At 52.2% G+C, this 27,267-nt stretch overlaps 1 protein-coding gene across 3 annotated transcripts; it reads right to left on the reverse strand.

Annotated features, from left to right (window-relative positions):
* Positions 1–1,336: 1,336 nt before the first annotated feature.
* PAQR6 (progestin and adipoQ receptor family member 6) lies at positions 1,337–27,019 on the reverse strand. Of its 3 annotated transcripts, XM_043535330.1 has the most exons (10): positions 26,830–27,019; positions 21,230–21,421; positions 18,903–19,030; positions 16,894–17,099; positions 15,227–15,353; positions 11,541–11,637; positions 9,233–9,377; positions 6,408–8,525; positions 6,167–6,235; positions 1,337–6,075 (listed from the first exon to the last, which is right to left on the reverse strand). In XM_043535330.1, the coding sequence occupies exons 2-8, from the start codon at positions 21,278–21,280 to the stop codon at positions 8,254–8,256; spliced, it is 1,026 nt and encodes a 341-aa protein (XP_043391265.1). In that variant the 5' UTR covers positions 21,281–21,421; positions 26,830–27,019; the 3' UTR covers positions 1,337–6,075; positions 6,167–6,235; positions 6,408–8,253. The 3 variants fall into 3 exon arrangements, with proteins under 3 accessions (XP_043391265.1, XP_007064642.2, XP_043391266.1); XM_007064580.4 differs by having other exon boundaries at positions 6,167–8,525; XM_043535331.1 differs by having other exon boundaries at positions 6,167–8,525; positions 21,325–21,421; positions 26,830–26,986.
* Positions 27,020–27,267: the final 248 nt, after the last annotated feature.

Raw genomic sequence — 27,267 nt, forward strand, 5'->3', positions numbered from 1 at the left:
GCCCATGTGAGTACCTTATCTAGCTTTCCTTATTAACATATGCGGTAGTGCCCAGGGCCCTGATCAGTGCAAGGCCCTGGCCAAACACCCAACAAAAAGACCATCCCGGCCCTGAACCCTTTAGGAGCTAAGCGCGATCTCCAAAGCAGCAAGGGGGACCCGCCTCTGGGCTCAGAGACCTCAGCTAGAGCAGCCGGGCTAATGGGAAACCAGCCCGAGCAAGGCAGCGGCCGTGGCAGGGTCAGGCTAGTCCATAGGTAAGAAGCTGAGGTTTAACTTCACCCCATCACTCCCTTTGTGGGGCCCTGAATAACCCTCCCGCCTTGCTCTTTACGCTCTTCAGATATTTGCTGGCTCATGTACCCCCCTGCTCCTTATGCCCCCAGCTTCTTCCAAGAGTGGACCTCAGTGTATGTCACGGACCTTGATGGATTCAACCTCCCGGCTTCCCCGGAGAGTCCGGTACAGCAAGGCTTGTCCCCTCTTTCATAACCTGGCAAAGCACCCTGCAGCAGAGGTGGTAACAGAACTCAGGCGTCCTGATTCCCAGCCCTTCCTGCTCCCATCTGTGGACTGCGCTCCCTGGCAGAACCAGGAATCAAACTCAGAAGGCCCAGCTTCCTGTCCCTCTTCTTGAACCCTCCAGCTTAGGTGAGGGGAATGAAAGGAATGTAATAGAAGTCACCGCTGCTTTCAAGGCTAGGGAAAGGAGAGACGCAGCAGTGTTAACACAAAGAAAAGGAGGACTTGTGGCACCTTAGAGACTAACCAATTTATTTGAGCATAAGCTTTCGTGAGCTACAGCTCACTTCATCAGATGCATACTGTGGAAAGTACAGAAGATCTTTTTATACACACAAACCATGAAAAAATGCCTGGATTTGTGCTGGAAATGGCCCAACTTGATTATCATACACATTGTAAGGAGAGTGATCACTTTAGATAAGCTATTACCAGCAGGAGAGTGGGGTGGGGGGAGAGAAAGCCTTTTGTAGAGGTAAACACCCATTTTTTCATGGTTTGTGTGTATAAAAAGGATCTTCTGTACTTTCCACAGTATGCATCCGATGAAGTGAGCTGTAGCTCACAAAAGCTTATGCTCAAATAAACTGGTTAGTCTCTAAGGTGCCACAAGTCCTCCTTTTCTTTTTGCGAATACAGACTAACACGGCTGTTACTCTGAAACCAGCAGTGTTAACAGAAATCACAGCTTCTGGGCAAAGGTTTGTGGTATTCGAGGGAATTGGCTGGCCCTTCCTCTTTGAGGCAAGCAGCCGGGCTGCTCTCCCAAGCACTGACCCCTCCGAGAGGGAAAACAACACAACGAACAAGCCAGTTTTTGTTCTAAAGTTTATTCCAGTTTTGATTTAAAGCTGTTTATGCCACACACGCGCATGCCGGTAAAAACCAAGCACCCCCCCAGAGCAGACACAGCGCAGTCTATCCAAGGGGCTGTCCCGGACAGACGGACTCCGAGACAGGCAGGTTTGCTGCCCGCCCAACAGTGGTAATATTAATAATCCATCTCAGCGGCAGCTCTCAACCCACTAATTGACAAAGGAGGGCAGCAGCCAACTTCCAACTGCCAGCGTGTCCCCTCGAGTGGGGTGGAAATTCATGCAACCATATCACCCGGTAAGTGCATTCCAACCTCCTTGAAAGATAGAAATGGAGAAGCCAGCGATCAATCCATTCAGCCCCTAGAACCACGGGAGGCGAGGCTCCCTGCACTACATTCCCCCCACGATTTCCTTGGGAGACTATTCCACAGCGCAGAGGAATGGGGTTGGATCCCTTTAAATAACGCGTGGGCTTTCTAATTCAGAAGCCAACAGCAGCAGCGTAGCTAGGCCTGGTATGTTTGCAGAGAGACAGTGATCGTGGTTGTGTGTCGCGGAGGTTTAAACATAACCTTATGTAGAGAACAAAGAAACAAACCGGCATCCCAGGAAGGCCCGTGAGAGGGCTCACAACCTATTTAAAAGGGATGCCACCCCATTCCCAGACACTACATCCAGCAGTCACAATCAAAGCTGGTCCTGATATTTACCTATCTGGGTCTGATCACATCGGCCAGCTTCTGTCCTCTGATCCAGGCCTTTCATTCAGAGTTAGTTGCATGTGTTATGCCCAGAAAGCACATGGAGTATACATATAAATTAAGTCAATGGGAGTGGGTATTTCCTAGACACTGGCTCAAATCTTCCCCTTCCAAAGACGAGTTTCGATTCAGGGTTCCCTCCCCAAATCAACAGGCCAGGACTAACACCCCCACCATCGCTACCTACAATAAATAGGGAGAAAAATACAAAACGCACTGGGATCTAGTGCGTGCTCGCTTTCATCACGTCAGAAAACAGCAAGGAAGTTGCCTTAGGAAGCACAGACTCAACCCCACAAAATGCAGTAGGACGGAGAAGACGACAGCCCCAGGTTGTCTAATACCCAGCCGTTATAAAACGCTTTCCATCCATTGGTCTCAAAGCCCTTTATAAAGTAGGCTGACAGCTATTATCACCATTTTATCAATGGGGAAACTGAGGCACAAGCAGGCATGCCTTTTCTTGGGTCACGTGCTGAGCCACATAAAGAGCCCAGCTCTCCTGATTCCCCATCCACAGCTTTATTCCCTAGGCCCCCCTGCCAAGCGATTCTCCAGTCTTGAGTTTAAAGCAGAAGCTTTGGCAAGGTCCCGTCGAATGCAGACCGATCTCAGAGAGGAGCCGTTTGTTCTACTCCACAGAAAAACGTCCCTTCAGCCCCGATCCTGGGAAGGGGTGAATAATTCTTAGCTACGGGGGCTTCAGAGATTCACAGGATCGGGGCCTCTACACAGAGGCATAGCTACAACTGGAACTCTGAGCTTCACATATCAACGCACGGCCCCGCGCTTGGGCCATTCCTTCTGTACAGGCCCAGCGAGTGAGCAACAGCACCGACAGGAGACTCCTGACCCCTCCCCAAATCTCTTGCTCTGACCACTAGATCTCATTCTCACCTGGAGCTGGAACAACCACCTCCTGCCAGACAGACAGACCCACACCCACACCCGTCCAGATCTAACCCCCAGATGACCACACTTCCCTGAATTCAGGCAGGGAGAGGACAGCCGGCTGGTCAGACTGATTCTATGCCGTGAAGGCTGCTCTGGTGCCGACCTGCAGGGCAGCTAAATTGAGGCCCCTTCCGTGAGAAATAAGCGACGAGTGGCACAGCTCACCGTGCAGATTGCTGTGTCTGTTGCTGCTGTTGGCAGGCTTCTAGCTACAGAGGAAGGTGGGGGAAAAAAATCTAATCTGACAAGCAAGTCCGTGTCCCTTGGCCACACGGGTGATAAATACCAGGAGCATAGCAGAATCGCAGGCAGCCCCTTGCAACACACAAGAACTTTAATGCTGTAAATCTACCCCCTGCTAAACTGGCTTCATGCAGACATTTATCTGCATTCCGGGTTCTCCCGAGGAACACAGGATAGCCAGAGGGGGACCTGGGTTCTTTAAGAGACGAAGGTGAATTGTTAGAGCAGTAGATAATGCCAGGGCGCCAAACTACAAAATTTGCCCCATTCTCAGCTGGTGTTCATCAGCAGAACTCCACTGATTTCAATGGAGCAATGCTAGTTTACGCCAGCTGAGGATTTAGTCCAGCCTCTGGGTAAATGGAGGCCGATCTAGCACAGAAGGCACCAAGGCGTCTCAAAACACTCGGACTCAGCCTGGATTGTGGGGGGGAGAGGGGGACTGCCTGTCATTGAAACAAAAAGAAAAGGAGGACTTGTGGCACCTTAGAGACTAACCAATTTATCTGAGCATAAGCTTTTGTGAGCTACAGCTCACTTCATCAGATGCATCCGATGAAGTGAGCTGTAGCTCTCGAAAGCTTATGCTCAAATAAATTGGTTTGTCTCTAAGGTGCCACAAGTCCTCCTTTTCTTTTTGCGGATACAGACTAACACGGCTGCTCCTCTGAAACCTGTCATGGAAACAGAATCACTCATTGCTCCTAGGAGAACACAGGCCTAGATGCACCGAGGGGTTAATCTGGTACAGGTACAGACAAGACTAGACAGAGGTCAGGTCTAGTACAACAGGAGATGGGAGAAGTGGGGCAACGGGTCATTAATTGCAGGGGAGCCTTGCAAAAACGATTAGTGTGAAAAAAGGCAACCCCAAGCCAACCCAAGGAGGGGAAGGCACAAGGCAGTACATACACAATGCCACTAGGTGGCCGCCTAAGACCCAGGGCGTCTGCCTCCGTCTTCTGCACCGGGCTTCAGGGCTAAGCCATTGGGGCTGATCCGGCCCAGCGGCTGGGAGCAGCGGGGATCACAAACACTCGGTGCGCGCCCAGCTCAGGGAGGAGAGAAGCCAGTGCCCGCTGGGAGTCTGGCCAGCCATGTGGAGCAGCTTGAGTTTGTTTGGAAATTGATCTGTCGGTGGGTGGAGAAAGATGAGCTCCCAATAGTTACCATCAACAAACACCCGGCTCCGACCCGCTAGGGGCCTGGCACAGCCCTGCCTCTGGGAGTTCCAGACTAGTCAGCCTTTTCGACGGGCCGGTGCGCGCCCACACACATCCCACACTGGGCTGGAGTCAAGGGCAAAGCTCTCATTGATTCCCGTGGTGCAGGATCGGGCCCTACAGCAGAGAGACTGACATACGGTCTGTACAACACCGGCTCGGTTGAAGTTAATGGGAGTTTGGCCACTGGTTTCTCAGGTGGCCAGGATCTCACCTGCTAGCTGTACAGCCAAGATCAGTTGCTGGGCACTTTAGAGACAGCACAGAGGGAGGCAATGGCCCAAATCCGGACCTGTTTGAAGCAGCTGGATCTCCAGTGATTTCAGTACAGCTGCTGGTGCCAGGACCCTAATCTAGTGCAGAGAATGGGGGTGCTGGAAACACCAACAGGTGCCTCCTCAAAGTGGGGAACAGAGTCCAGGAGAGTCCCCAAAGAAGCCAAGCCTTCGGGGGTTTGTTCTCTTTGCTTAACGAGGTCTTCCCACCTGCCTTTTTAATTAGCCTTTGACATTAGCACCTGCAAACTGAAGGACATAAGCACCATGCAAGAGTGTTAAAGCATCTTAAGATTTGATTCTACGTTGCGCCCCTCCCACTCCTCCTGCCGTTCCTTGCACTAGTGAAAAAACGCCACCGTTCTGATCTGGGAGTGTCTCACACTCACACGAGGGCCGGGAGAGGCGTGGAAAATAATCAGGCCTCTTAAGTTTGGCTACTGCATTCGCTGCCTTGACTAGCTCCTCCTCAGCACCTACTGGGAACCACTTAAAACTACTCATCTTGCTGCCCTGGCTACGCCATCTTTCTACCAGCCTAGGGCCTATTCCTAGCACCCTGTCAGCTCTACACACCCCAAAATAACTGTCACACTGAGCCAAGGCTGGGTCATTCGCTTTTTCCCCCAACTCAAACCTCAACATCTCCCCCCTTTACCTCTCCGGATGATTTGGCCTTGTCGCGAAGGCCCTATAAACACACCGTAACCCCTCTCAGCTACCCCCTCTGGACTGATGGCTGTTGAGGACTCTCCGGGACAAGTTCCCCCAGTGCTGGACCCTAGCCATGTGGGGATCTCCAGCTGGGCAGCGCTTGGCAGGGCTGGCTTCGTGCAGCGCTCTCGCTACAAAGCTGACCTCTCCGAGCGCACGGATTTCCCCGGGGCCGGATTCTGAGCGCCGTCAGACCCTCCAGGGCCGGGGGGGATGTCTGCCTTGCAGGCGGCGGTGTGATTCGCAGTGCAGGGTAGACAGACTAACGCTAGCTCGACTCCCGCTAACCTCTGTCCACCCGCGCCGTGCAATCACAGTGCCCAGCTTGCCGGGCAGACACCCTCAGGGAGGGATCCGGAGGCAGATTTTGGCCAGGGTGTCAAGCTGAGCACAGAGTCTATGCAACAGGAGAGCTGAAATGAGACACGGGCTGCAGTGCAAACCCTCTGTCGGCATCACCTGCGAGGGGACAATGGACTTCTCCTTGGACGGGTCACGGAAGGGGAGTCGAGAGTAAGATTTTATACTCAGAGCTGGAAGGAGATTTAAAAATACACCGTAAACCCTCATGCACGCGCACACACACCCCACAAAAATACACAATAAACCCCTCCCCACACACAGAGACACACACACGCAAATACACCCTAAACCACATGCGCGCACACACACACCCCACAAAAATACACAGTAAACCACACACAAACACACCATAAACCACACACCTTACCCCACACAAATACATTGTAACCCCCCCCCAAATATACCACAACCCCCCCCCACAGAGAGAGAGCGAGACAGAGAGACAGAGACACACACACACAAACACCGTAAACCACACATACGTGCGAACACACACACCCCACCCCACAAAAATACACAGTAAACCACACACACACACACACACACACACACACACCATAAACCACACACACACACACACTCTCTCAGCCAGATGCAGGTTTAACAATCTAGATTTGAATCGAGCCTGCTCTCCTACCAAAACTAGCCCTGTTGCAAAACACAAATCTTTGCCATGTTCCCCCTGCCCCAGCCTGGTTTTCATGTCAGCCCCTCCTGACTAGGGCTGCCAACCCTCCAGGATTGCCCTGGACTCTCCAGGAATTAAAGATGAATCTTTCATTCAAGATCATGTCATGTGATGACCCCCTGCCCCCCGGGGACACGTCCAACCCAAATTGGCAGCCCTGCTCCTGAGAGCGCAGAAGAGCCCTGGGTCACCCGGGGTGGGTGGCACCCATCAGACTTCTCCTGCCATCGGTTGGTAAAAAAGGAACATAAGAACGGAGGACAGGATTCACCTCGGTCCATAGACCCACCAAGCCCCTTGCCCACGGGGCCCTCTCCAAGCCTGATCCACAGATACGGCCCCCAGCTACGGAGGGGGCTGTTTAGCTCAAGCACCAGAGGCTCGTGTGTGTGGCTCTGATGGTTGGTGCCCCAGGGCATCAGCTGGCACGTTGGCATCAAGCTCTTCCCCTTGGGGATGCAGGACAGTGCAGGTGAGACGTTGGCAGACTGGCGGGGCAGCCAGGAGAGAGCTGATGCAGCCCTGCGGTTAGCAGGCGGAGCTAGTGGGAGGTGGTGATAGGCAGCTAGTGACAGAGGCCAGCAGCTAGTTAGATAAACTCAGGGGAGCCCAAAACACAGGCCCGGGGCCAAGGCCAACCTATGAAATTCACCTCCCCAGTTGCCCCGGGAAAGGGGATGATCATCAGCAGGTGGTGGTTGCAGCTGCACCTGGCCCGCCCCAGCGACTGGTGTGAGCCTACGCAAACGTCGGGGTCCTGTACGTGGGGGTTTCTAGCCGGTTAGGTAGGGCCCCTGCTTTGCCTCTCATCCGAGCATCTCCAAGGTCTTTGGGCAGGGTGGGTGAGCAGTATTAGCCCTGTTTACAGATCGGGAAACTGAGGCGCAGAGCAGGGAGTGACTTGTCCAAGGTCACACACTGAGTCAATGCAAGGGTTGGGAACTGAAACCCGGAGTCCTGGCTGCCAGTCCTCTGCTCTATCCACTAGGTCCAGGCTCCCTTCCAGAATGGGAAATAGAACCCAGGAGTCCTGGCTCCTATGCCCCTTGCTCTAGCCATAAAAATCACACGCCCCAGAGTTAGAAATAGAACCCAGGAGTCCTGCTAAAGCCACCTGTGGCCTCTCATCTTGTCTCTGGCCAGTAATGGAGTCAAGCTGCCCCATTCCAGTTTGGATTTCAAGCCATCCAGGGGCTAGAAGGGGACAGCATCAGCCCTGGGATTTGGTTCAGGGGATAAAGGGACAGGGGAAAACCCTGGATCACGCCCAGTTCCCAAAGCCAAATGGCCACAAATATCTCCGGAGGCCTCCTATCACTGGTGACATACCAGCGGCCCATGACCGCAGCCTCACGGGAGGACAGCTGCAGTTACAGGGGGTCAGAGCAGGGGATCAGGAGTCAGGATGCCTGGGTTCTTCTCCCAGCTCTTGGGGAGTATGGGCTAATGGTGAGAGCTGGATCTAGGGTTGGAGGCTCAGCCCTAGGTTAGAGCACCCCCACTTCAGGGAGTGCTCGTCAGGGAACCTTGTGACAAGGGCACGGCCCCTCCCGCACGGAGCTGTCCTGAGGTACGAGAGGTGGATCCCGCCAGGCACTGACATACACACGCTAAGGGCCCTTCTCCCTTCAGCCCCCTCTGAGCCCAGACCCCAAGCCACCCTCACCCGTTGTCTCTGGGGGTGGGCAGGCGTCACTGCTCCTTGGGGCGGCCTGCCTCGGGCACGGTGCTCTGCAGGATGGAGGAGCCGCCCGGCCAGCGTAGCAGGGCCACGGTGAAACCCCCGATGATGAGCAGGTTCCCCAGCAGGGCCAGGCTGACGGTGCCGAAGGTGGCGGAGAAGGCGGGTGCCGGGGCCCGGGTGCTCAGCCAGGCCTGCCGTGAGCGCACGTCTGACAGGACGGCCTCCAGCTGGAAGTGAGTGCCCACCACCGCGCAGATGTGGAACAGCTGGTGGCTGTGCCCTGCCGAGAGATAAGTGGCGGGGGGGTGGGAAGTCATCACCCCCTGCTGTGATGCAGGGAGGGGCAGGTGGGGTGGGGGAAGGGACCTGGCTGGTGGGAGGAGGGTGTGTGTGTGTGTGTGTAGGGTGCAGGAAGGGGCTGAGCTGCTGGCGTGGGGTAAAAGGTTAGAAAGGGACTGGTGTGGGGCTTGGACCTGGGCTGGGGGGATGGGAACAGAGGGATGCCAAGAAAACACCCCTCCTCCCTTTCCCAGCTGGCCCCAGGCTCTAAAGGGCCTTTCTGCACCTGGCCTGCCCCCCACACCCCGACTCCCTGGGATTCACCCCATAGGCTGCTAAGTGACAGGGAGGCTGGTGGACAGAGTCACTCCAGATTTAGACGGGGCGGGGGGGGGGGAGGGTCCGGTGCTGGGCTCCTGAGCATGGCTGGGTCTGCAGCGTCCAGGTGACTGGGATAGCCAGGGGGTGGGGCATGGTCAGGCACCTCGCCCTCCATGGGGGGCAGGTCACAGGCCCCTGGAATCCCCAGTGAGTAACTGGGGGCAGAACGGGGGGGCTGAGGCCACAGGAGGGGGGAAGCCATCACAGTGCGACACGCCCTGCTGGCCGTGGTCGATTGGCCTCGCGACAGGGTGTCGAGACACAGGGGCGCAGCTCCTGCAAAGCGGTCTGGGGTACAGGAGCTGGGTCTCCTCCCCCCCAACTTACCAATATAGTCGAAGCGCCCGGGCGCCAGGCGTTCCGGCAGGTGGGAGGCAAAGAGGAAGCCGGTGAGCAGGGCAAAGAGAAGGTGGTAGAAGTAACCCGCGGTGGCATCATTCCAGGTGCAGCCATCCCCAAAGCAGAACAGAAGCTGCAGGGCAAATGGGGATGGGGCGGGAGAGAGAAGAAGCAGTGGTAGGGAAGACCAGTGGGGATGTTTGGGTTCTAACCTGGCTGTGGGAGTGCGGTCTAGTGGTTACATTGGGGGTCAGGACTCCTGGGTTCTATGCTCAGCTCTCCTGCAGACTCAGTTGAGCAAGTAACTTCCCTCCCTCGCCTCAGTTTCCCCTTCTGTCAAAGCAGGACGGGAACAGCGGCGTACCTCAGCGAGAAGCCATGAGGATGAATTAGTGAGAAGCACTAAGGCTGGTGAGAGTTAAGTGTCGCACCAGGAAAGTGTGACACTGCAAAACATTTGCCTTCCTTTGTATCATTCCATGTCGTTTATAGCCGGGTGCTGCCTAGAGGCCCCAGCACAGTACGTACCCACAGAAAAAGTTTGTAGTGTAATTAGTCAAGACAGGGAGGGGAAACTGAGGCACACAGAGGGGCAGTGACTTGCCCAAGATCAGCCTGCAGGTTTAGTAACAGGGCTGGGAATAGAACCCAGCTCTCCTGACTGCAAACCCCAAGGCTCTATCCATCCTGCCTACCTTACAGCACTAAGTATTTTCCCAAAGCGGGGCCTAACTCTTTAGGTCCCACTCCGGCATCTGCATCGCCCCAGGCAGACCCCCGAGCCTCCCCCCAGAAGCCAGCGTGGGTCAGCCTGGGAAATGCCGTACCCCTGGGTGGGTCATCAGACATTAAAACACAACAAATCCTGCATCTCGGCAAGGGGGTTAGACTAGACGACCCTTGTGGTCTCTCTTAACCCTACGGTTCCAGGATCAGCAGCCAGGATCCAACCTGGGACCTGGGGATCAAAAAGCACAACGCCTCTACCCACTGAGCTCAGAGACCCAGTTCCGCTAGCCAGCGCTGTAGCAGGCTCAACACCTCGGTGGTCCAGCCCCACTGAAGGGATAGAGCCCCACGTTAGCTACGTAACATTAGCTACATCTCTCCTACAAGCACTACAGCTGAGCCCCAATAGTGAAGACGTTTGCTACAGCCATGGAAGGGGTTTTCCCCTCTCATTGTAGTTAATCCATCCCCTTGAGTGGCGGTAGCTAGCAATGACAGAATTCTTCCAGCAGCGTCTATACCAGGCTTAATTATGTCTCTTGGGGGTCGGGGGGAGGGGGGGTTGACTTTTCTGCATCCCTGAGTGACGTAACTAGGTCGATCTAAGTTTTAGGTGTAGACCAGACCCAGGTGCGGATTATGGCAGCAGATCCAGGAGCAGGAAGGTCTCACCCACCCCTGTATCCCACAGCACCAAGAACCACTTCCCTTTGCTGTTGTATTCCGCCCGCCGAGCCCATGCCCTCTGAAACCTAGCCACTGCCTGCTGGTGCTGCTGGGAGCAAATTCAAAGCCCCAGCGGTTCCTTTGTAGGAAGGATGAGTCACATCCTGCATTGCTGAGGAAAACAAGCCACGGAAGCTGTTATTGTTTGCATCGCTGGCCATAACACTGCAGGAGGCATTAAAGAGACACTCCCTTTTTAAAAACTGTTAATGTCTCCTGTGGAAATGCCTTCTCCTGGGTTCCAACCACTCTCCTGAGTCCCACGCCTCCCTGGCGCTCCCACAGCCTCCCAGTGGGGACGGGGACAGCATTTGTAACAGCAATTTGCAATTTGGGGGCCCCCCCCAACTCAAGACACCTCAAAGGGACTGATTTGCTGACAGTGCTGAGCCCCTGCTCTTAGGAAGTCAGGATTCTTCCAGGTGTCTCATGGTGCACATCCAGAAGTCACGGTTATGATTAGTATGGGGGTAGCGTCTAGAGGCCCCAGTTCTGGACTAGGATGCAGACCAAAAAAAACCACCCTGCCCCCCAAAGAGCAAACAAAGCAAATCTAGTCCTTTTGAAAAAATGTACCTCAATTTGCCCATCTGTAAAATGGGGAGAATAATGCTTCCTTTCTCCCACCCTTTGTCTATTTAGAGTGTCAGCTCTATGGGGTAGTGGCTTTGCAGCACCCACTGCAATGGGACCCAATTTCAGCTGAGGTCTCTAGGTACCACTGGTGTACAGGAATGTATTGGACTAAGTTCTTTGCATCAAGGGTGGTATCTTCATAAATTTCCCTACAGAGCCTAGGGCAAGGGAGCCCCACCCCAAATTGCTCCTGAAATTGACTTACCCTATAAAACAGCGGGATATTGTCATAGACAAAGGGATACACAAAGGCCGTTGTCCGTAAAACCTTGCTCAGCCGGGGACACTCCAATTCCGGGAAACTGGGAATCACACAGGGAGAGATCTGAATTAAGAGCCACATGGTCACTAAGGGCTGCCAATGAGCCTCACTAAATTCAGTTCTGGAATGGATGCTGAAACCAAACCAAACTAACTGCATCGCCCCAGGCAGACCCCCATGTCCCCCAGAAGCCAGCATGGGTCAGCCTGGAAAATGCAGTACCCCGGTACTATTTTACCAGTGCCCTGGTTTATTAGCGCAGATTATTATAGCAATGATCACAAGTAGATTACTTCAAATGAACCCTCACACACTGAAGCTGGGATTGATTTTTCAAAGGAGACAACGGTCTTGTCGACATAGACATTGACAATTGCAGAATAAACTATTCTGTAACAGCTCCAATGGGCGCTCTATTCCAGTATAAAAGTGATTTTATTCTGGAATAATTACTCTGCTTTGGAAGCACCTCAATTATTCTGTAACAAGTGTCTTTTAGTCCATATTACTGTGTGGACACCAAATTATTCTGGAACGGCTACTGTCTAATAGTTTATTCTGCAATAGCTAATCTGATCAGGGTCCCTAGTGGCCTCAGACACCAAACACCTTTCAACTGAGTGCCTAACTCCCCTCGAGTCACCTTTGAAAATCCAAGCCTGAATGATTAAAAGCAGAGAGCAGGATGAAATTCACGTTAGACTGAAATGTTAATTTACTGTTTGCAATTCACGCAACTTGGAAAATGCACAGACTGGTCAGTTTAATTTTTTTTATTCCTAGTGAATTTCACACAAAGATGCATTAGCAAGCCAGGCAAGGGAATTTTTGTTTCTAGTCAATTTCCCTTTCAAGATCTCATGCACAAGAAAGCAACCAGGGAATTTGGTTGGCGATATAGAGAGGAACATTTATCACCACTCTTAAGGTTTTGTAAAAATTGGATAGTTATGTTTTTTTTTAAACACAAAAAGGCTAATGAAGGGAGTCAAAAACAACGTGAAAGCATCCCATTCATTGTGATTCATATAATCCCTTCAGATAACCAAATCCAGAATGTTGCTTGATTTCCTCTCCCGCTCCCACTCCTGGAAGTATATGGCATTTGATCACAATTGAAGTCTGCACTGAGAATGTTGTGAAAATAAGTCACAATTGTTGCCAAGTCTGGCTGCATTCTTGTATAACAGCACTTGGACACCGTTCCTGGTCATTTCTGTTTCAAGTTATGGTGAAAAATATGCTTGTAAAAGAAGAAAGAAATTGCCGTTCTCTTCTGGAAAGTTACAATGTCAAAACTCCTTTCTCAGCAGATCTGTGGGTAGGCAGTGTTGTCTATAAGCCTAGGCTGTTTTGTACTCCTCCTATAACCCTGTACAGCACCATTAACCCTGGATTTTATTCCTCATGCTGCAGCAGGAGAATTGTTTACTAGTTCCAATCAGCTGTATAAACCCACTGAAGGCAACAGGACTGCATACGAGTCCCTGATGGCACAGCATGGGCCTGAAAGGTTTTTGTTATTAGTGACAATGTATGAAAAGGAGAAGCAGCAGCTAGAACAAAACCAGGTTTGATCTGGAGTAACTGAGAGGCAAGAAACCCCAGCTCCACACAGGACCATTCATACAAAGTCACATTTCAGACCTGAATCTCCCCTTGAAATTAAAAACACTTCATTTCCCAGCTTCGGGACTGAGGCCCAATGACCGGGAGGGAGCAGCAGCTGCTCTCGTCAATTTCAAGAGCAGACCAGCATCAAGGAAAAATTAAGACTGGAGCTCAAAGTGGGAGCAACCTGGGAAAGCAGGAGATCTTAGACCTACAGTGATTAACAACACTTCCCTCCAACTGCATAAAGCAGGAGAGATACTGACCTGCAGGCTCGTGCACTGTTTTCCCTTGGAAGTCTGTCATGGCACAGAAATGTAACCAAAACTCATTTATTTCCACATCCACTGGGCTGTTTAGTTCCTGGCAGGTGGCACTTCTGGGGCCACGAGGGCTGAACTAAATAAGAACACTTTGCATCTCTCCCTGCTGCTTTCCATCTGTGGATCTCAACGTGCTTTACACGTCCATCTGGTCAACAGTTTTCAGAAGTTGGCACCAACGTCTGGGTGCCCGGCTCAAGATGCCCTGGGGCTGTATTTTCAGACAGCTCCCACAGACGCCAGCTGGGGTTTGGGCTGCCCAGAGATTCTGCAAATTAAGCCCCTTTGGGTTTCTGAAACCAATTGCCACTTTTTGGAAATCTTGGACATTCAATTCTCACCCCATCCCTCTGGGGTATGTAGTATTATTTATCTGTCTAAGGCAGGTCTATTCTGCATTGTGAACCCACATCAGTGAGGCAGCTTTGTGGACTGTTTCCAAGCCCATGTCTGAGCATCCACACTGCAGTGGAAACCCAGGTTTACAATTGCTGGACCAACATCTCACAGCCACGTTAACGCGTCCACACTGCACTACGCCGACCTTCTGACGCAGGTCTGCGGTTTGAGCTGCATCCACACTGCAAAAATGACCCGAGTCAGTGGGACGCTTTCTGATCCACCCCCAGAGCAGGGTTTGAGGACCTGAGTCCTTGCTGAGCCGAGTCAGACGGATGTGTGAGTGGATGGAAGAGGGACTAGGGCTCAAACCTGAGTCAGAGCCTAGGCCTAGCACGCAGTGTAGATGGACCCATGATTGGGGGATGGTGGAGGCTGAGGTACAGGGAATGGAAGTTATTACAAGGTCAGGCAGTGAGACAGTAACTTAGTAGGGAATAGAACCCAGGAGTCCAGGCCAGACGCCCTATCCGCTGCTCTCACCCCTAGGTGCCAATTCTCATGCTACCTGGCTACGGGTTCCGTTTAAAGACTGAACGGTTATGACTCTACAAAGGGATTTGTTTGATCACCATTTTAAATAAAGGCACCTGCTTTCAACAGAACAGATGATATAATAGGCTAGGATTTTACCCTTTGCCTGAAGCAAGTTGAGTGAAATCAGCCAGGGCAGGAGAACCAGTATCCAGCCTCTGAGAGTGGATGACCTGACTAAGAGCTGTGCGTAAGCTTGAAAGAGTCTCTCTCTCACCAACAGAAGTTGGTCCAATAAAATACATTACTTCGCCCACCTTGTCTGTCAGTGGACAAAACCAGATATTTCAGACAGGTGCAAGAAGTGCCCAGTGGATAATTATGGACTAACCTGCCCACCACAGGGGACGTTTCCCCACCCCTTGTCAGCTAAAGGTTGGCTTATGACCTGAAAGATTGAAACCCCATGTCTATTGTTTTTATCCTATGTAATGTAACCATAGATTGTTCTCTTGGATTCAGTGGCATCTTGTGGCAAGGAGTTCCACCGGCCAACTCGGCACTGCACTCAAAACAACTTGTGAAATCATGCACGAGACCCACTCAGTGCAGCCCCTGCTGAAATCATCAAGGGTTGTACGGGTGTGAAGTGCTGGAATAATTTGCCTCACAAGCGAATAGGACAGATCGGCTGACTGGCTGGGGTGTTAGTGTATTATGCATAAAGAAACAGATGCAAGGAGGATTTGCAGAGCAGAGAAATGGATAACGCCCTGATATTTTGCATAATACGTTCTTGGTACTGCATAGACCCTTACATACCGGGAGTAACAAGACAGACTGGTGCAGATAAATGAGTTAAAAGCAGCCATTGGTACAAAGTAATGGTGTAAAGTGCTGTTAACCCAACGGTCTGGCATCGCATAGGCTCCATATGTGAAAGCACAGCCTACAACACAAACACACTACATTATGGGACGGCATTGGACAAGACTCAGGTCACATTCTGCTAGGCCAGGGGCGGCCGACCTGTGGCTCCGGAGCCCTTCAGAAGTTAACAGGCGGCTCCTTGTCTAGGCACCGACTCCGGGGCTGGAGCGGCTGGTGCCAACTTTCCAATGGGCCGCGGGGGGCGGGGGGCTGGGGGTGCTCACTGCTGAACCCCTGGCTCGTCACAGGCCCTTCCCCCCACTCCACCCCTTCCCGCCCCCTCCCCTGAGCCTGCCGTGCCCTCGCTCCTCCTCCTCCTCGCCCCCCACCCGGAGCCTCCTGCACTGCCATGAAACAGCTGATCCAGAGGTGCGGGGAGGGAGGGGGAGGCGCTGATCGGCTGGGCTGTCGGTGGGAGCAGGGGGAGCTGATGGGGGGCTGCTGAGGTGTTACTGGGGCTCTTTGGCCATGTACACTGGTAAATTCTGGCTCCTTCTCAGGCTCAGGTTGGCCACCCCTGTGCTAGTCGCTTAGTGGCAGGGAAACCAGCCAACTTTATGAAGCTGCCTTTGGGAGCTTAATAGAGCTGGGCAGAGATTTTCAACGGAAACATATTTTTTTGGCAACAGCAAAGTGGATTCGGTGACCCCCAAAATGCCAGGTTTGTCACATTGCTTCGATTGGAACAAGATTCCAACAAACAATCAAAGTTCCGTTTCGGCATTTTCTGAAACCAAACATTTCCATTTGCTTATTTCAAAATGTTCCTGCCATTTTTAGGTGGTTGGTTTTTAAAAACATTCAAAAACATGCTCAGAAAACAGAACAAAATGCTCCATTGAATTAAATGCTTTATTCAACCCAAAATGGAATGTTTTGGATTTTCTGATTCACTGGGAGTCCAATTTTTAGTTTAATTTTTCTTCCAGAATTGCCAGTGAATCAAAAAAAAAAAAAAATCTGTTATTTGCCCTGCTTTAGACTTCAGGGTGTTGGCAAAACCTAGTCCAGAGAGAACTCACTCCCCAAACTGAAACTGATCAATTGCTCAGGGGGAAACGAGAGAGGCTTTAGGGCAGTACAACACTGAGAAATCAGACTGGCTCTCGCAGATCGATCTGGGGAGCAGATTCCAGAGCCCAGGGGGCTGCGTTTGAGCACAAAGGGGCCTGGAAAGGGAGCCGGCTGGGAGTACATTTCAGAGCTCTCAACCATAAAGAGGAGAGCCTGTATTTCTCACCGTGGTGAGATTTACTAATCAGGGGCAGATCTCCCCTGGGTGTAAATTGGTGTCATGAAGTCAATGGGACGATGCTGATTTACAGCAGCCAAGGGTGTTGCCTGGCTGACCCAGAAGGAGAAGCGTACTCCCAAAAGCCGGGCTGTTAAACAGAGCTGCACCTGACCCAGGACCGTGGATCCAATTGGCGAGGGCATCCAGATTCCAGAGCTGAATTCTGTGGCTCGAGCCCCTCCCTAGATACAAGCCCAGAGACCCTCTGGCCTTGTCTTTAACTTGCTGCCCCTGGCCACTTGCCACGTGGGAGCTTCGGACTTACCCAGGCTGTAGAGGCTAAGGGCTCCATAGTCAAAGAAGTAGCAAATGTGGCGGGCGTGGGTGGACATGGTGCTGAAGGTGTGGGCACAGCTGGAGGTGAAGGGGTACAGGCAGACCAGCAACATGTAGACGAGGAAAGGCCAGTTGTAGGCGTCTCTGCAGAAATCCAGGGAGGAGGAGAGCACCAGGAACCGCCACACGAAATACCTGAGAGGTCAACGGGCACAAATGGGGATGGCGCATCACAGGGACTATAGCGCCCCCCAGACCTTTATGAGGTCTGGCCAACTTTCCACACCCTCTGAGAATAGGGAGCCGGGAACCAGACCTCTGGAGTTTCTAGGTCAAGCTCTGCAGCATTGTCATTTCAGTTCCCACACGGTGAAACTGAGGCAGAGATGAAGAGAACAGAACAGGACTCAACTCAGGATTCCTGACTCCCCATACACCCTGCTCTAGACACTATTCCCTGATTCCCAGCCCCCATTCTAGTCACTAGGCCCTCGGTCCTTTGGAGAGCTGGGAACGGAACCCAGGAGTCCTGACTCCTGCTCTACTCACTAGATACCATCTTTCGGAGGATGTCTACACAGCAACTAAACACCCGACTCGGACTCGCAGGGCAGGACTGTTTCATTGCAACGTACGTGTCCAGGCTCAGGCAGAAGGCTGGGCTCTAGGACCCTGTGGGGTGGGAGGCTCCAGCCCAAGCTGTAAAGTCTACAGTGCAGTGAAACAGCCCTGTGTAGACCAGTGGTTCCCAAACTTTAACAGCCCGTGATCCCCTTACACGAAAATATCAAATCTCACGAAAACCCCTCCTAAAAATGAATATTTCCAGGGATTTTGTCCCTTACCTGAGCATAAATGATAGAAGCAGTGATCTTGGAAATAATTTGTTTTTTTAGGACACGGTTATTACACACTATTTAGCATTACATTATTATTTAGCATTACATGATTAATTCTTTTACATTATGAAAACGGCAACGCTCTTCCAAGATTTCACTTCTGTAGCTCGTACCACTTTGATTCAGCCTCCTACATGTTTCATCAAGGAGTACCAGACGTGAAACAGCAGGAAGGTATTTAAGAAGCCAACTCAAATAAAGAGTTCCTCCCACAAGCATTCAGGTCTTGAGCAGTCCAGGCAAACAACTCACGACTACAACAAAGCTAAACTTGTTCTGCCAGGAAGTCATGGTCATGGGGCTCGGGCTGCCGGCCGAAGCGCCCAGGGTCCCTAGGGACGGCTCTGTCAAACCTCCAAGGGTTCACAAACCCCAGTTTGGGAACCACTGGCGTAGACCAAGCCCCACAAGCACGAGTCGGCTGACACGGGCCAGCCAGGGGTTTTTCTTCACTGTGTAGACACCCCCTCAGAGGCTACAGAATGGGACCCTTGAGTAATGACTCCCAGTTCCCTGATCTGGCCACTAGACCATCCTGTTTCCATTGCTGGAACGGATTCCTCGAAGAGTTAACAGCTGCTTGGGGACCCAGCTGTCGTTTCTTCATATTGATTATTGGGCAAAGAGCCGTCGGCACAACAGGAAGGGTTGGGGCAAACAATCAACTGGTTTGAAGATGGAGCTTGATCAGTTTCTTAATGGGATGACCTGATGGGGCTGCCTGCCATAGCCTGGACTGGACTCTATGACCCAGGAGGACCCGTTGAGTCCCATCTCCCATGTAATAACGTGCAAGCTTTGGGCAATAGATTGGCACCCCTCCATGCTCCAGCAGCGAAGACCAGGTAATAAAGCCGGGTGGCAAAATAGTTTTTCCGCCCCCATGAAAGTTGAAGATAGCAAAGAAATTTCCCATTCAGAAATGGGACGAAGAGTTTCAACCCATCGGCATTTCCCGACAGAGACGTGTTTAGCTGAAATATTCCCCCACCTCCCACAGGTATCCCCACTGAAGGAGTCCGTGCCCCGAGGCAGGACGGGCATCGCCCCATGGCTGAGAAGCCACACTTCATGTGGTGCAGCCCAGCCAGTCACTTACCAGGTTGGGAGGAAGTGGGTCCAGATATTGACAGTCTCGTTGGTCATTTGGAAGGAGCTCAGGATGCAGTCCAAGGCAGAGCTCTTTGGATGGCGGTAGCCTGACATGATGCCATCCTCCCAGAAGATCTGCCAGGGGAGAAAAGCCACACCAGGTCAGAGAGAACCAAAAGGAGGCATTATTTCATCCCTTAGTGAGTGAAATCCACATTGGGACATCCCTATACAGTATCACCAAATGATTTCCATAGGAGGTCAGTATCAACAGCCCCATTGTACAGATGGGGAAACTGAGGCACAGAATGGAGCAGTGACTTGCCTAAGATCGCCCAGCGGGTCAGTGGCAGAGCTGGGAAGAGAACCCAGGTCTCCCACCCCCCCAGGGCGGAGTCCTATCCGCTGCCCCCCACAGCATGGGGGTGTTTTGTCTCTGGATCAGGAGCAGAATCAGGGCTCCTCTCTTTTATTGGGGGATTTTCCACGTGGGCTTCTGTGCTGGGAGTTGCATGGAGCTCCCTTTGGAGGGGAGACGCAGGGCCACCCAGGATGCAATAATCCGCCCTGCAATCACCACTGCGTGGGAGGGGCAGGGCTGGGATTCCGGGAACAAAGCCTGGCTCACACTCACTGTTCAGAAAGTTCAGATGGGGAAAGGGACCTGACCCACCACCCACCCAGCCTGTCCTCACCACTCGGAGTCATTTCACTCACTGCATGTTGCTAAACTGAGTGCCCTACAGAGACCTCATCCCAAAGAACAGTGGGCCAGATCCTTGACTGGTGTAAATCAGGGTCTACGCTGACACCAGCTGGAGATCTGGCCCAGTGCCTCCAATGGAGTGACCTCTATTTACACCAGATGCATGGGATCTGGCCCCATTGGCTCCAATGGAATGGGGCAGATTTACACCCCCTGGGGATAAGATTCTGAATACGGAGGACACAATGAATCTGAACAAGCAGACAAACAGGAGAAAGATGGCAAAATGCCACACTGTTCAAATCAGCGATTTACTAAGTGTGCGTGTGTTGGGGGGGGGGTCCCTGCTGAATAGTGAGGGGGGGGGCGTAATGACTGTCCTCTCCTAAAGAGATTTTATTATTTGTATCACAGTAGCACCCCAGAGCCCTAGTCATGAACCAGGAACCCAGGGTGCTAGGCGCTGTACAAACAGAACAATAAGACGGTGCCTACCCATGGTACCACCACATCACAGAACAGCCTCCTCCTTCCAATATAATAAGGCTCAGGAAGTTAGCATGGGCTTTTTAAAGCCTTTCCCACCAGTTGCTTCCCAGGTCTGTCTCTTTTGTTGATTCTCCCGGATTTATCCCGACTGGCCTTTGTTGGCTTCAGTGGCATTACTCCTCATGAACCCTTACTCTAACTCCATTGGGGTCCCTCGCCATTTACATCCCGGCTGGGGAGAGGTAAACGAGGCCCTGTGTGTGCTGAATTGTTTTTCATTCTAGATGCATCAATTACATCTTTCTTCAGGTGAATCTTGTTTTGTCTATTGCTTCCATAGCTGATCTCTTTAGTACAGCAGGTGCGTGTCCTCCCTGGTATTTGCAACTCGGCCCCGTTTGGTAGCATGTGAATTTCATTTAACATGCCTTCCCCATATCACCTATAAAGATGCTAAATAAAACCAGAACTAACCCTGGTCCCTGCACCCCATCCCCACTCACTTCATCTCCCCACTCCTAATTCAACAGATTGCTTGATATTGTACACTCCATATTGTATGCACCAATTACATGGAGCCCCCCAAAGTTCTGTGTTGTAATATTGGGTTCACTTGCAATTTCACCGACCAGGGAAAAAACCCATTTCCTTCCTTGATGAACCGAGGGACGCACCCCACCCATGTACTTATTCTCTACACCAGTACTGACTTGGACTCTTGATACATTCCATGGGTGGCGTACCCGAGCCCATTTATCCACTGATGCTTTAAAAACTCCCACACCCCAGTCTGGATCTATGCTGGTTACGTGATATGTATGTACCTCGTGAACCTTGTAACCGATACTTGCAATCCCCCATAACCCAAGCCCGACCCCAGATGTACAGTACCTTCCCTCTTAACTTGTGTAAATTTGATTTTAAACATTAATTTTAATAAAATGTTTAGCCACTAGATGGCTCCGTATGCTGTAGAGAGCTCCAGGAGGGGGACTGCGGTTGCGTGGTCAACAAAGGAGACAAAGCTGGGACTAGTTCTGTGTGGAAGGTTGCCTGTTTGGATCTAGTTCCTGCTTAAAGACAGACTGGGATTGCATAAATCAAGACACGTGATCGGGGTGAAGTGGGGCAATACTCACACGAGGTACTTGGTGAACCCTGAATATCTGAGGCAACTTTATCGTCAGCATTTTAGGTCGGGGGTGGGGAATATTAAAGGTGCAGGTGGCTCGACCTTCAGGAGGGAAGCAATGGAGCCCTCAGAGCCTTTAACTCTCCTGTGCGGCTTCACTCTTCTCTAGCCCCTTGCTAGAGGGTCGAACATGTGTGTCCTGGAAAGACATTGCAAATAAAGGGGGAGAGAGAGAGCAAAATAATTATCATTGCACAGCAACAGAGAGGGAATATACAGTCAGCCTGCATTTGGAATATTGAATTAGAGCTCAGCATGTCCCAGGTACTCTCCAAACACAGAGGGAATATACAGTCAGCCTGCACCTGGACTTGTGGAATAGGGCTTAGCACGTCCCAGGTACTCTCCACACACAGAAGCAGCAGCATCCCCTGCCCCAAAGAGTCCAAAAAGATCTCACAAGCAGGAAAGAACTCTAGCTGCCCGGAAACTGTGATTGCTTGAATTTCGCAGCATTGCCAAGCCCAAGCGTTCCAAAATCATGAGTCACGTGCTCCAAAGTCATTAGATTGGCTTAGCAAAGTGGTGAGATTTAATGGAAAAAAAAAAAAATCACAGATTCGGGGTTTGTTTGATTTGCCAGCTGGTTTCCGAGCATCCAGGGTGCTCTCACTGCATGATTTTAAGCTCTTCTTTTAGTACCCTGGCAACTTCCAGGGATTCTCACAACGACATTTTTGGGGCCGCAGAGTGCTGGTGGCCGCTCTGACAAACCCGTCACTCTGGCCCTTCAGCGAGAGCCCGACCCAGGGAAGGTGGGTCTGGTGCTTGTGTCCTAGGCTCCCTGTGCCCTGGCTGGGCAGGAGCAGGGGAGCATCCCAGTGACCAGATACCACAGCTGACTCCGCTGTCAAGAGCCGCCTCTGGTGTTACACACACAGGCCCCGTGCGTCCCCAGAGGTGCTGCCCAGAGCCCCCGAGGAGGCTGCATGGTGCAGGACGCCGATCCCTGCGGGCAATCCCAATCTCTGCCCAGGCCTTGGAGGCTGTCGTGGCTGCAAAAAAAAAAAAAAAAAAAATTTTGCTGGTGGCCGCATTTGAGAAAGGTTGCACTAGACCATGCCACATCTGTGAAAGGAACCAGGACTAGAAGGGAACGCATGCATCTCTTCTCCTTTTCTCCATTTACTCCTACTGATGGCAGGTGTTTGTACTAAGGGAGCTGGTGGTGAGACTAGAACCCCAAACCCTGCTCTCAGTTTTGGCAATGCGGTCCCATGGTTAGAGCAAAGGGCTGTAAGCCAGGGATCATTGACTCTGGGAAGCAGCGTTTCCTAGTGGTTAGAGCAGCAGACTGGGAGTAAGGCCCCGTGGGCTCTATTTCTAGCTCTCTCATGGTCTCACTGCACAGCCTTGGACAGGTCACTGAGGCGTTTCTCTGTTCATGTTGCAAGGCCTAACTGAGTAAGGAACTGAAGTCTTAGGAGCCTAAGTCCCATTCACTTTCAATGAGACTTCAGCTCCTCACCCGTGGAACGTGAGCAGAGCAATACCTAAATGCCTTAAAAACCCCATCTGGGCCTGAGTCCCTCTGTGCTTCATCCCCATCCATAAAACAGGGATGATTCTTCTTGGTATTGCAGGGACACTTAGCAACTCTAGCCAGAGACCAGGAGTAGGTGCTATACAGACCCAGAACACAGACAGCCCCTGCCTCACACACTGTACAATCAAAGTGCCAAACAAGAAACAGGTGGGGACGCAGAGAGGCTTCGCATCCTTCTGTCTTTTGCCAGCCTGGTCCATTTAGGCTCCAGACTTTTTGGGGCAAGGACTGTCTCGCTCCATGTTGTCTGTGCAGCACCTGGCACGATGGAGCCCTGAGCTCAGCTGGGTGCTCCAGGTCATCACAGATCACAAATGGCCTCTGGAAAGACCAAGCATAATTTTGCCTCAGATTTCACCGTTCACCAGACACGTGACGATAAAGGGAGCTCAAAGAGCCTCCAAAAATCGACAGATGTTAGAAATCAACGTTGCCTTGTTTGGCTCGAGTTCCCCCGACTCCCCCAAGGGGAGCACGGCCCTATCCTGCCAAAAGAAGAGCAGCAAAAAAATCAACTCCCCCGCCTCACCCCTTGGCTAGAAACCAATTCCCCTTTGTCAGTTTCACACAAGGCTTCCATTGAATGCCAGCCATCTGCATCACGTGTCTCCCAAAGGGTCAGGAGGGAGCAGCAGAAGCCAAGGTGAAAGTTAGTTCTGTAAGGTTTGAACAGAGGGAGAAAGTCGGAAAGAGCCAATTTGCCGGATTGACCACCAAGGTAATCCATGTCAGATTTCCCCTCTCCTGCTCGTCCCCTGAACCGGGGCTCCAAATCAAACCACCCCCCCAACTGGAACGGGGTTCAGAAAGATCTGGCTCTGGATCAGCCCCTTGCTATTTGCTCAGCGTTCAGTGTTTGGCTGTGCAAAGCTGCTACAGTTATGATCCAAGATGACAAGCAGATTTCCTTGTCCCCGACTCTGAGCGTCCCAGCCTGTAGCTACTGCTGCTCTATCCTCTCCCCATCCATCGAGTTCACTGCTGGGCATTACCGTATGTCACTCTGAACAGCATTAGCCAACTGAGAGTCATCAGACTGTTTGGGGGAAGGAGAAGAGGGAGGGCGGAGCCAGATTTGAAAGATTTAACATTTTGAAGATTTTCTTTGAACGTTATTATTTGCATCAACCTAGTGCCTAAAAGCCCTAGTTGGGACCTCATGGTCCCAGGCGCTGTACAAACACAGACAAAAAAAAAAAAAAAAAGACAGTCCCTGCCCCAAAGACCTGCCAATCTAAGTCAGAAAGACAAAGAGACAACAGATGGAATCGGACAGGGGTGTACAAGGAGAAAGTGATCTGCCCACCAAGGCACAACCGTTGTCAAGTTTTCTGTAGGCATCCCAGCCAAGGAGAGTTTTCACATTCCAAGCTGAGAGTCAACCAATCAGAAACCTCATCTTCCCTAGGGTCAGCCTGGCCCTGCTCAGGGGCCCAGTCAGAAGGGAGAAAAGCGAAAGGAATCTTTGAACTCAATTCCTCTGGGCAGGGGGCCCATCCAAATCCCTCTCTGTCTTTGATTGGACCCCTCCCACTCCACATATTCACAACAGCCTCCTGGCTCACCTCCTTCCCTACCTGGGGGTGGGCTGCGGGGGAAAAGACCCTTCGATGACGGTGACAGATGCTGTGGCAATGAAGGCCAGAGAAGAACCCAGAAGAGACAGCAGCGGGGCCCAGTGGGTAGAGCACCAGGGCTGGGAGTGAGGATTGCTCCCGCTCAACTGATGATGGAGCTTTGGGAAAGTCCTTTCCCTCAGATGGCCCTTCTGTTAAACAGGTAACAAACCCCATCTCCCGGGGGGCGGCGGCGCAGGGTAATTTACTAGTGTTCGAAAACAGTTCTGGCATTCTTGGCTGGAAGGTTTCGTAGGTGGAAAGACAAGTTCTGACAAGCATCAGACAAACCCTGCGATGCAGAGGACACACAGGAAAATGCTTGAGAGAAGTGAGTTAGGTAATTATGACTCCTGCTGCTGCAGGAACTAACTGAGCGCTTCATCGTCTTAATCAGTTTATCCTCACAAAAAGCTGTATCAGTCCCATTTTACAGATGGGGGAAACTGAGGCAGAGAAAGATTTAAGGCCCAGAACTCGAAAGGTAAATTTGAATACCTTCAAGGATCTGGGCCTAACTGACTTGCCTGAGGTCACACGAGGAGCCAGGAATTGAACCGAGATTTCTTATCTGTGTGTTGCAGGGTTTTATACTGCCACCCATCACCATAGCCTCTGGGCACCTTCCATGTAAAATCAGTATCAATAGCCAAGTCCGTAGCAGACTTCCTGGAGCCTCTGGCACTTCCTCCTTCTGGGTAAAACCCTGAGCCCCAATCCAGTGCTGCATCGAGAACACCCTTCCTACCATTAGCACCTGACTGAGGGGCACAATCCCCATTGCAGAAGGGGAAAGGGAGGCACAGAATCTGCACGACAGCAGACCCTAACCTACCTCCCATACCCCGGCCGAGCCTGTCTGACGATTTAGGAGGAAAGAAGCCATGGGATCGATTTTAAAGTGCGTTGGGAAATGAAGCCTTACCAAGAGGCCTTTCTCCAGCAGACGCTGCTAAGCACTCAGCGACTTTCCAAGTTCAAAGCACTTTACAACCATGAGCAAATGAAGTCTCACCCCTGCCCGGCAATAAGACTGCCTAGCGCCCACCCTGGATAGTGCTTTACCGTCCGAGCGCTTTGCAGACAACACACTGCTAAAACCTCCCAGGGTCTGAGGGGAGCCGTGGGGCCTCCAGGTGCGGGGAGGGGACACCGCATGCCACTGGCAGAGCTCAGAAGAGAACCTGGGAGTCCTGACTCAGAGTGCCCTAAAGCCCCAGCAGCCCTGTCATTAATCATCCTGGGTCAGAGGTGGAGGGCCCTGACTGCTGTAAAGAAGGGCCCAGGGATAGGGGCGCTAGCCTGGGACTGAGGATGCTGGGGTTCAATTCCCTGCTCTGCCACAGACTCCTTGTGTGACCGTGGGCAAGTCACTTAGTCCCTGCACCGCCACTCCTGTCATAGCACCCCCTTGTGCCTGGACATAGCATTGCAGGGGACTTTGCTTCTAGCACCCCTGGTCACTGCTTCCTTGGCCCTCGTGGTGTCCTGTCTCTCCGAGGGTCTGGCCCTCCAGCCAGCTGACTGAAAAGTTCAATGCCCTTCTGGGGTAACAAAAGGTCCAAGTCAATCTCTAAACTAACAGCTCCTGTCCCCCCCTCTTGAACGTCCCTGGGACATTTCTCCTACGCTGCTACCTCCAGGCAGGTTTCCCCTCCACGCCCCCCCTCTCTTGGGGACACTGGCAGCTTCCCTCAGGGATCTCCCTGCTCCTTCCAGGGCCCCTCCAGAGGAGTCCAGCCAGCTCCGTATGGGTCTCTTTCTGGCTGGCTTCTCCAGCTTCTTCTCTCCTGGGCCTCCTCCTTGACTGAGTTCACGGCTCTGTTTAAGGACCCCCCCGCGCCCCCCTCGACACAGATGGGGTCAGTCATTATAATTAAAGTCTCCTTCACACCCAGCTAGGGTCACTCAGGAGGCCGAGGGACAGCTGCTAGCTCACGGGCCCGGCTGAGCCCAGCTTGCCTTTAAGGTCCAGCCGGCCTGCACCAGGGGGATCCCAGCACTGCCCTACCGCTCCAGAGGGCTGTGAGGATAAATCGATTAAAGACTGTGGGGCTCTCGGCTGCGAAGTAGTGGGGGCCAGATAAATACTGTAGCTAGACTGACTACAGTGTAACTATGCCAGTTTACACCAGCGAGGACCTGGTCTCCACAGAGGGGGAAACTGAGGCACAGAGTTTGGGGGAGAGACACAGCAAATCAGAAACACAACCCAGGAGTCCTGCCTCCCTGTCCTCCAACGTCCCGTTTGGAGACGATCCCCAAGCAGGCGGTAGCTCCCTTCGCACAGTGTATTAACAGGGAAAGGGTGGGGGAGGGAAATCAGCCAGCTGGTGACCACCCTACGGGTAATGGTAAAGCCAGAGAGCAGAAGAAATGCCAAACCTGGTCCGGAGACGGTAGAAGGGGGATCCCCCAGCCGTTGCTACCGCTTCATGGTATCTGCTTGGAGCTCAGAGCTCGCTGCATCGGAAGGGGCCCTCCTAGCTACTCCACTGTTGTGTTTTTTCTCGCTTTTTTTAGCCACATTCCTTGGCAGAGCACATGGAAAGCAGCCAAGGGCTCCCTCCCATGACAGCTCCAGCCTATTGGTGGAGGGGGAAGAAAAGGCCTCTTTGAGAGGCTGGGATCAGGAGACAACAGAGTCAATAAAAAGGAGCTTTTGTACTGGAAATATCCCATTATTCCCGCCCCTGCCCCCCCCCCCTTTATGTTTTAGTCTTAAAACATCCACCGCAGGGACTGCAAAGCAATCGGGCACCCTCCCTTCTTGGGACACCTCCCCCAGCTAAGGGCATTAGCCTCCAGAGTATAAACTCACAA

Source organism: Chelonia mydas, chromosome 24 (assembly GCF_015237465.2).
Source record: "Chelonia mydas isolate rCheMyd1 chromosome 24, rCheMyd1.pri.v2, whole genome shotgun sequence".
In the NCBI taxonomy this organism is placed as follows: Eukaryota; Metazoa; Chordata; order Testudines; family Cheloniidae; genus Chelonia; species Chelonia mydas.

Coding starts and splice junctions, on each gene's coding strand:
- PAQR6 (XM_043535330.1), bottom strand. CDS start 21,280: ATGCTGACGATAAAGTTGCCTCAGATATTCAGGGTTCACCAAGTACCT. Junction 17,100..18,902: donor ACCCACTTCCTCCCAACCTG/GTAAGTGACTGG, acceptor TTGACCTCTCAG/GTATTTCGTGTGGCGGTTCC. Junction 9,378..11,540: donor ATATCCCGCTGTTTTATAGG/GTAAGTCAATTT, acceptor TTTGCCCTGCAG/CTTCTGTTCTGCTTTGGGGA.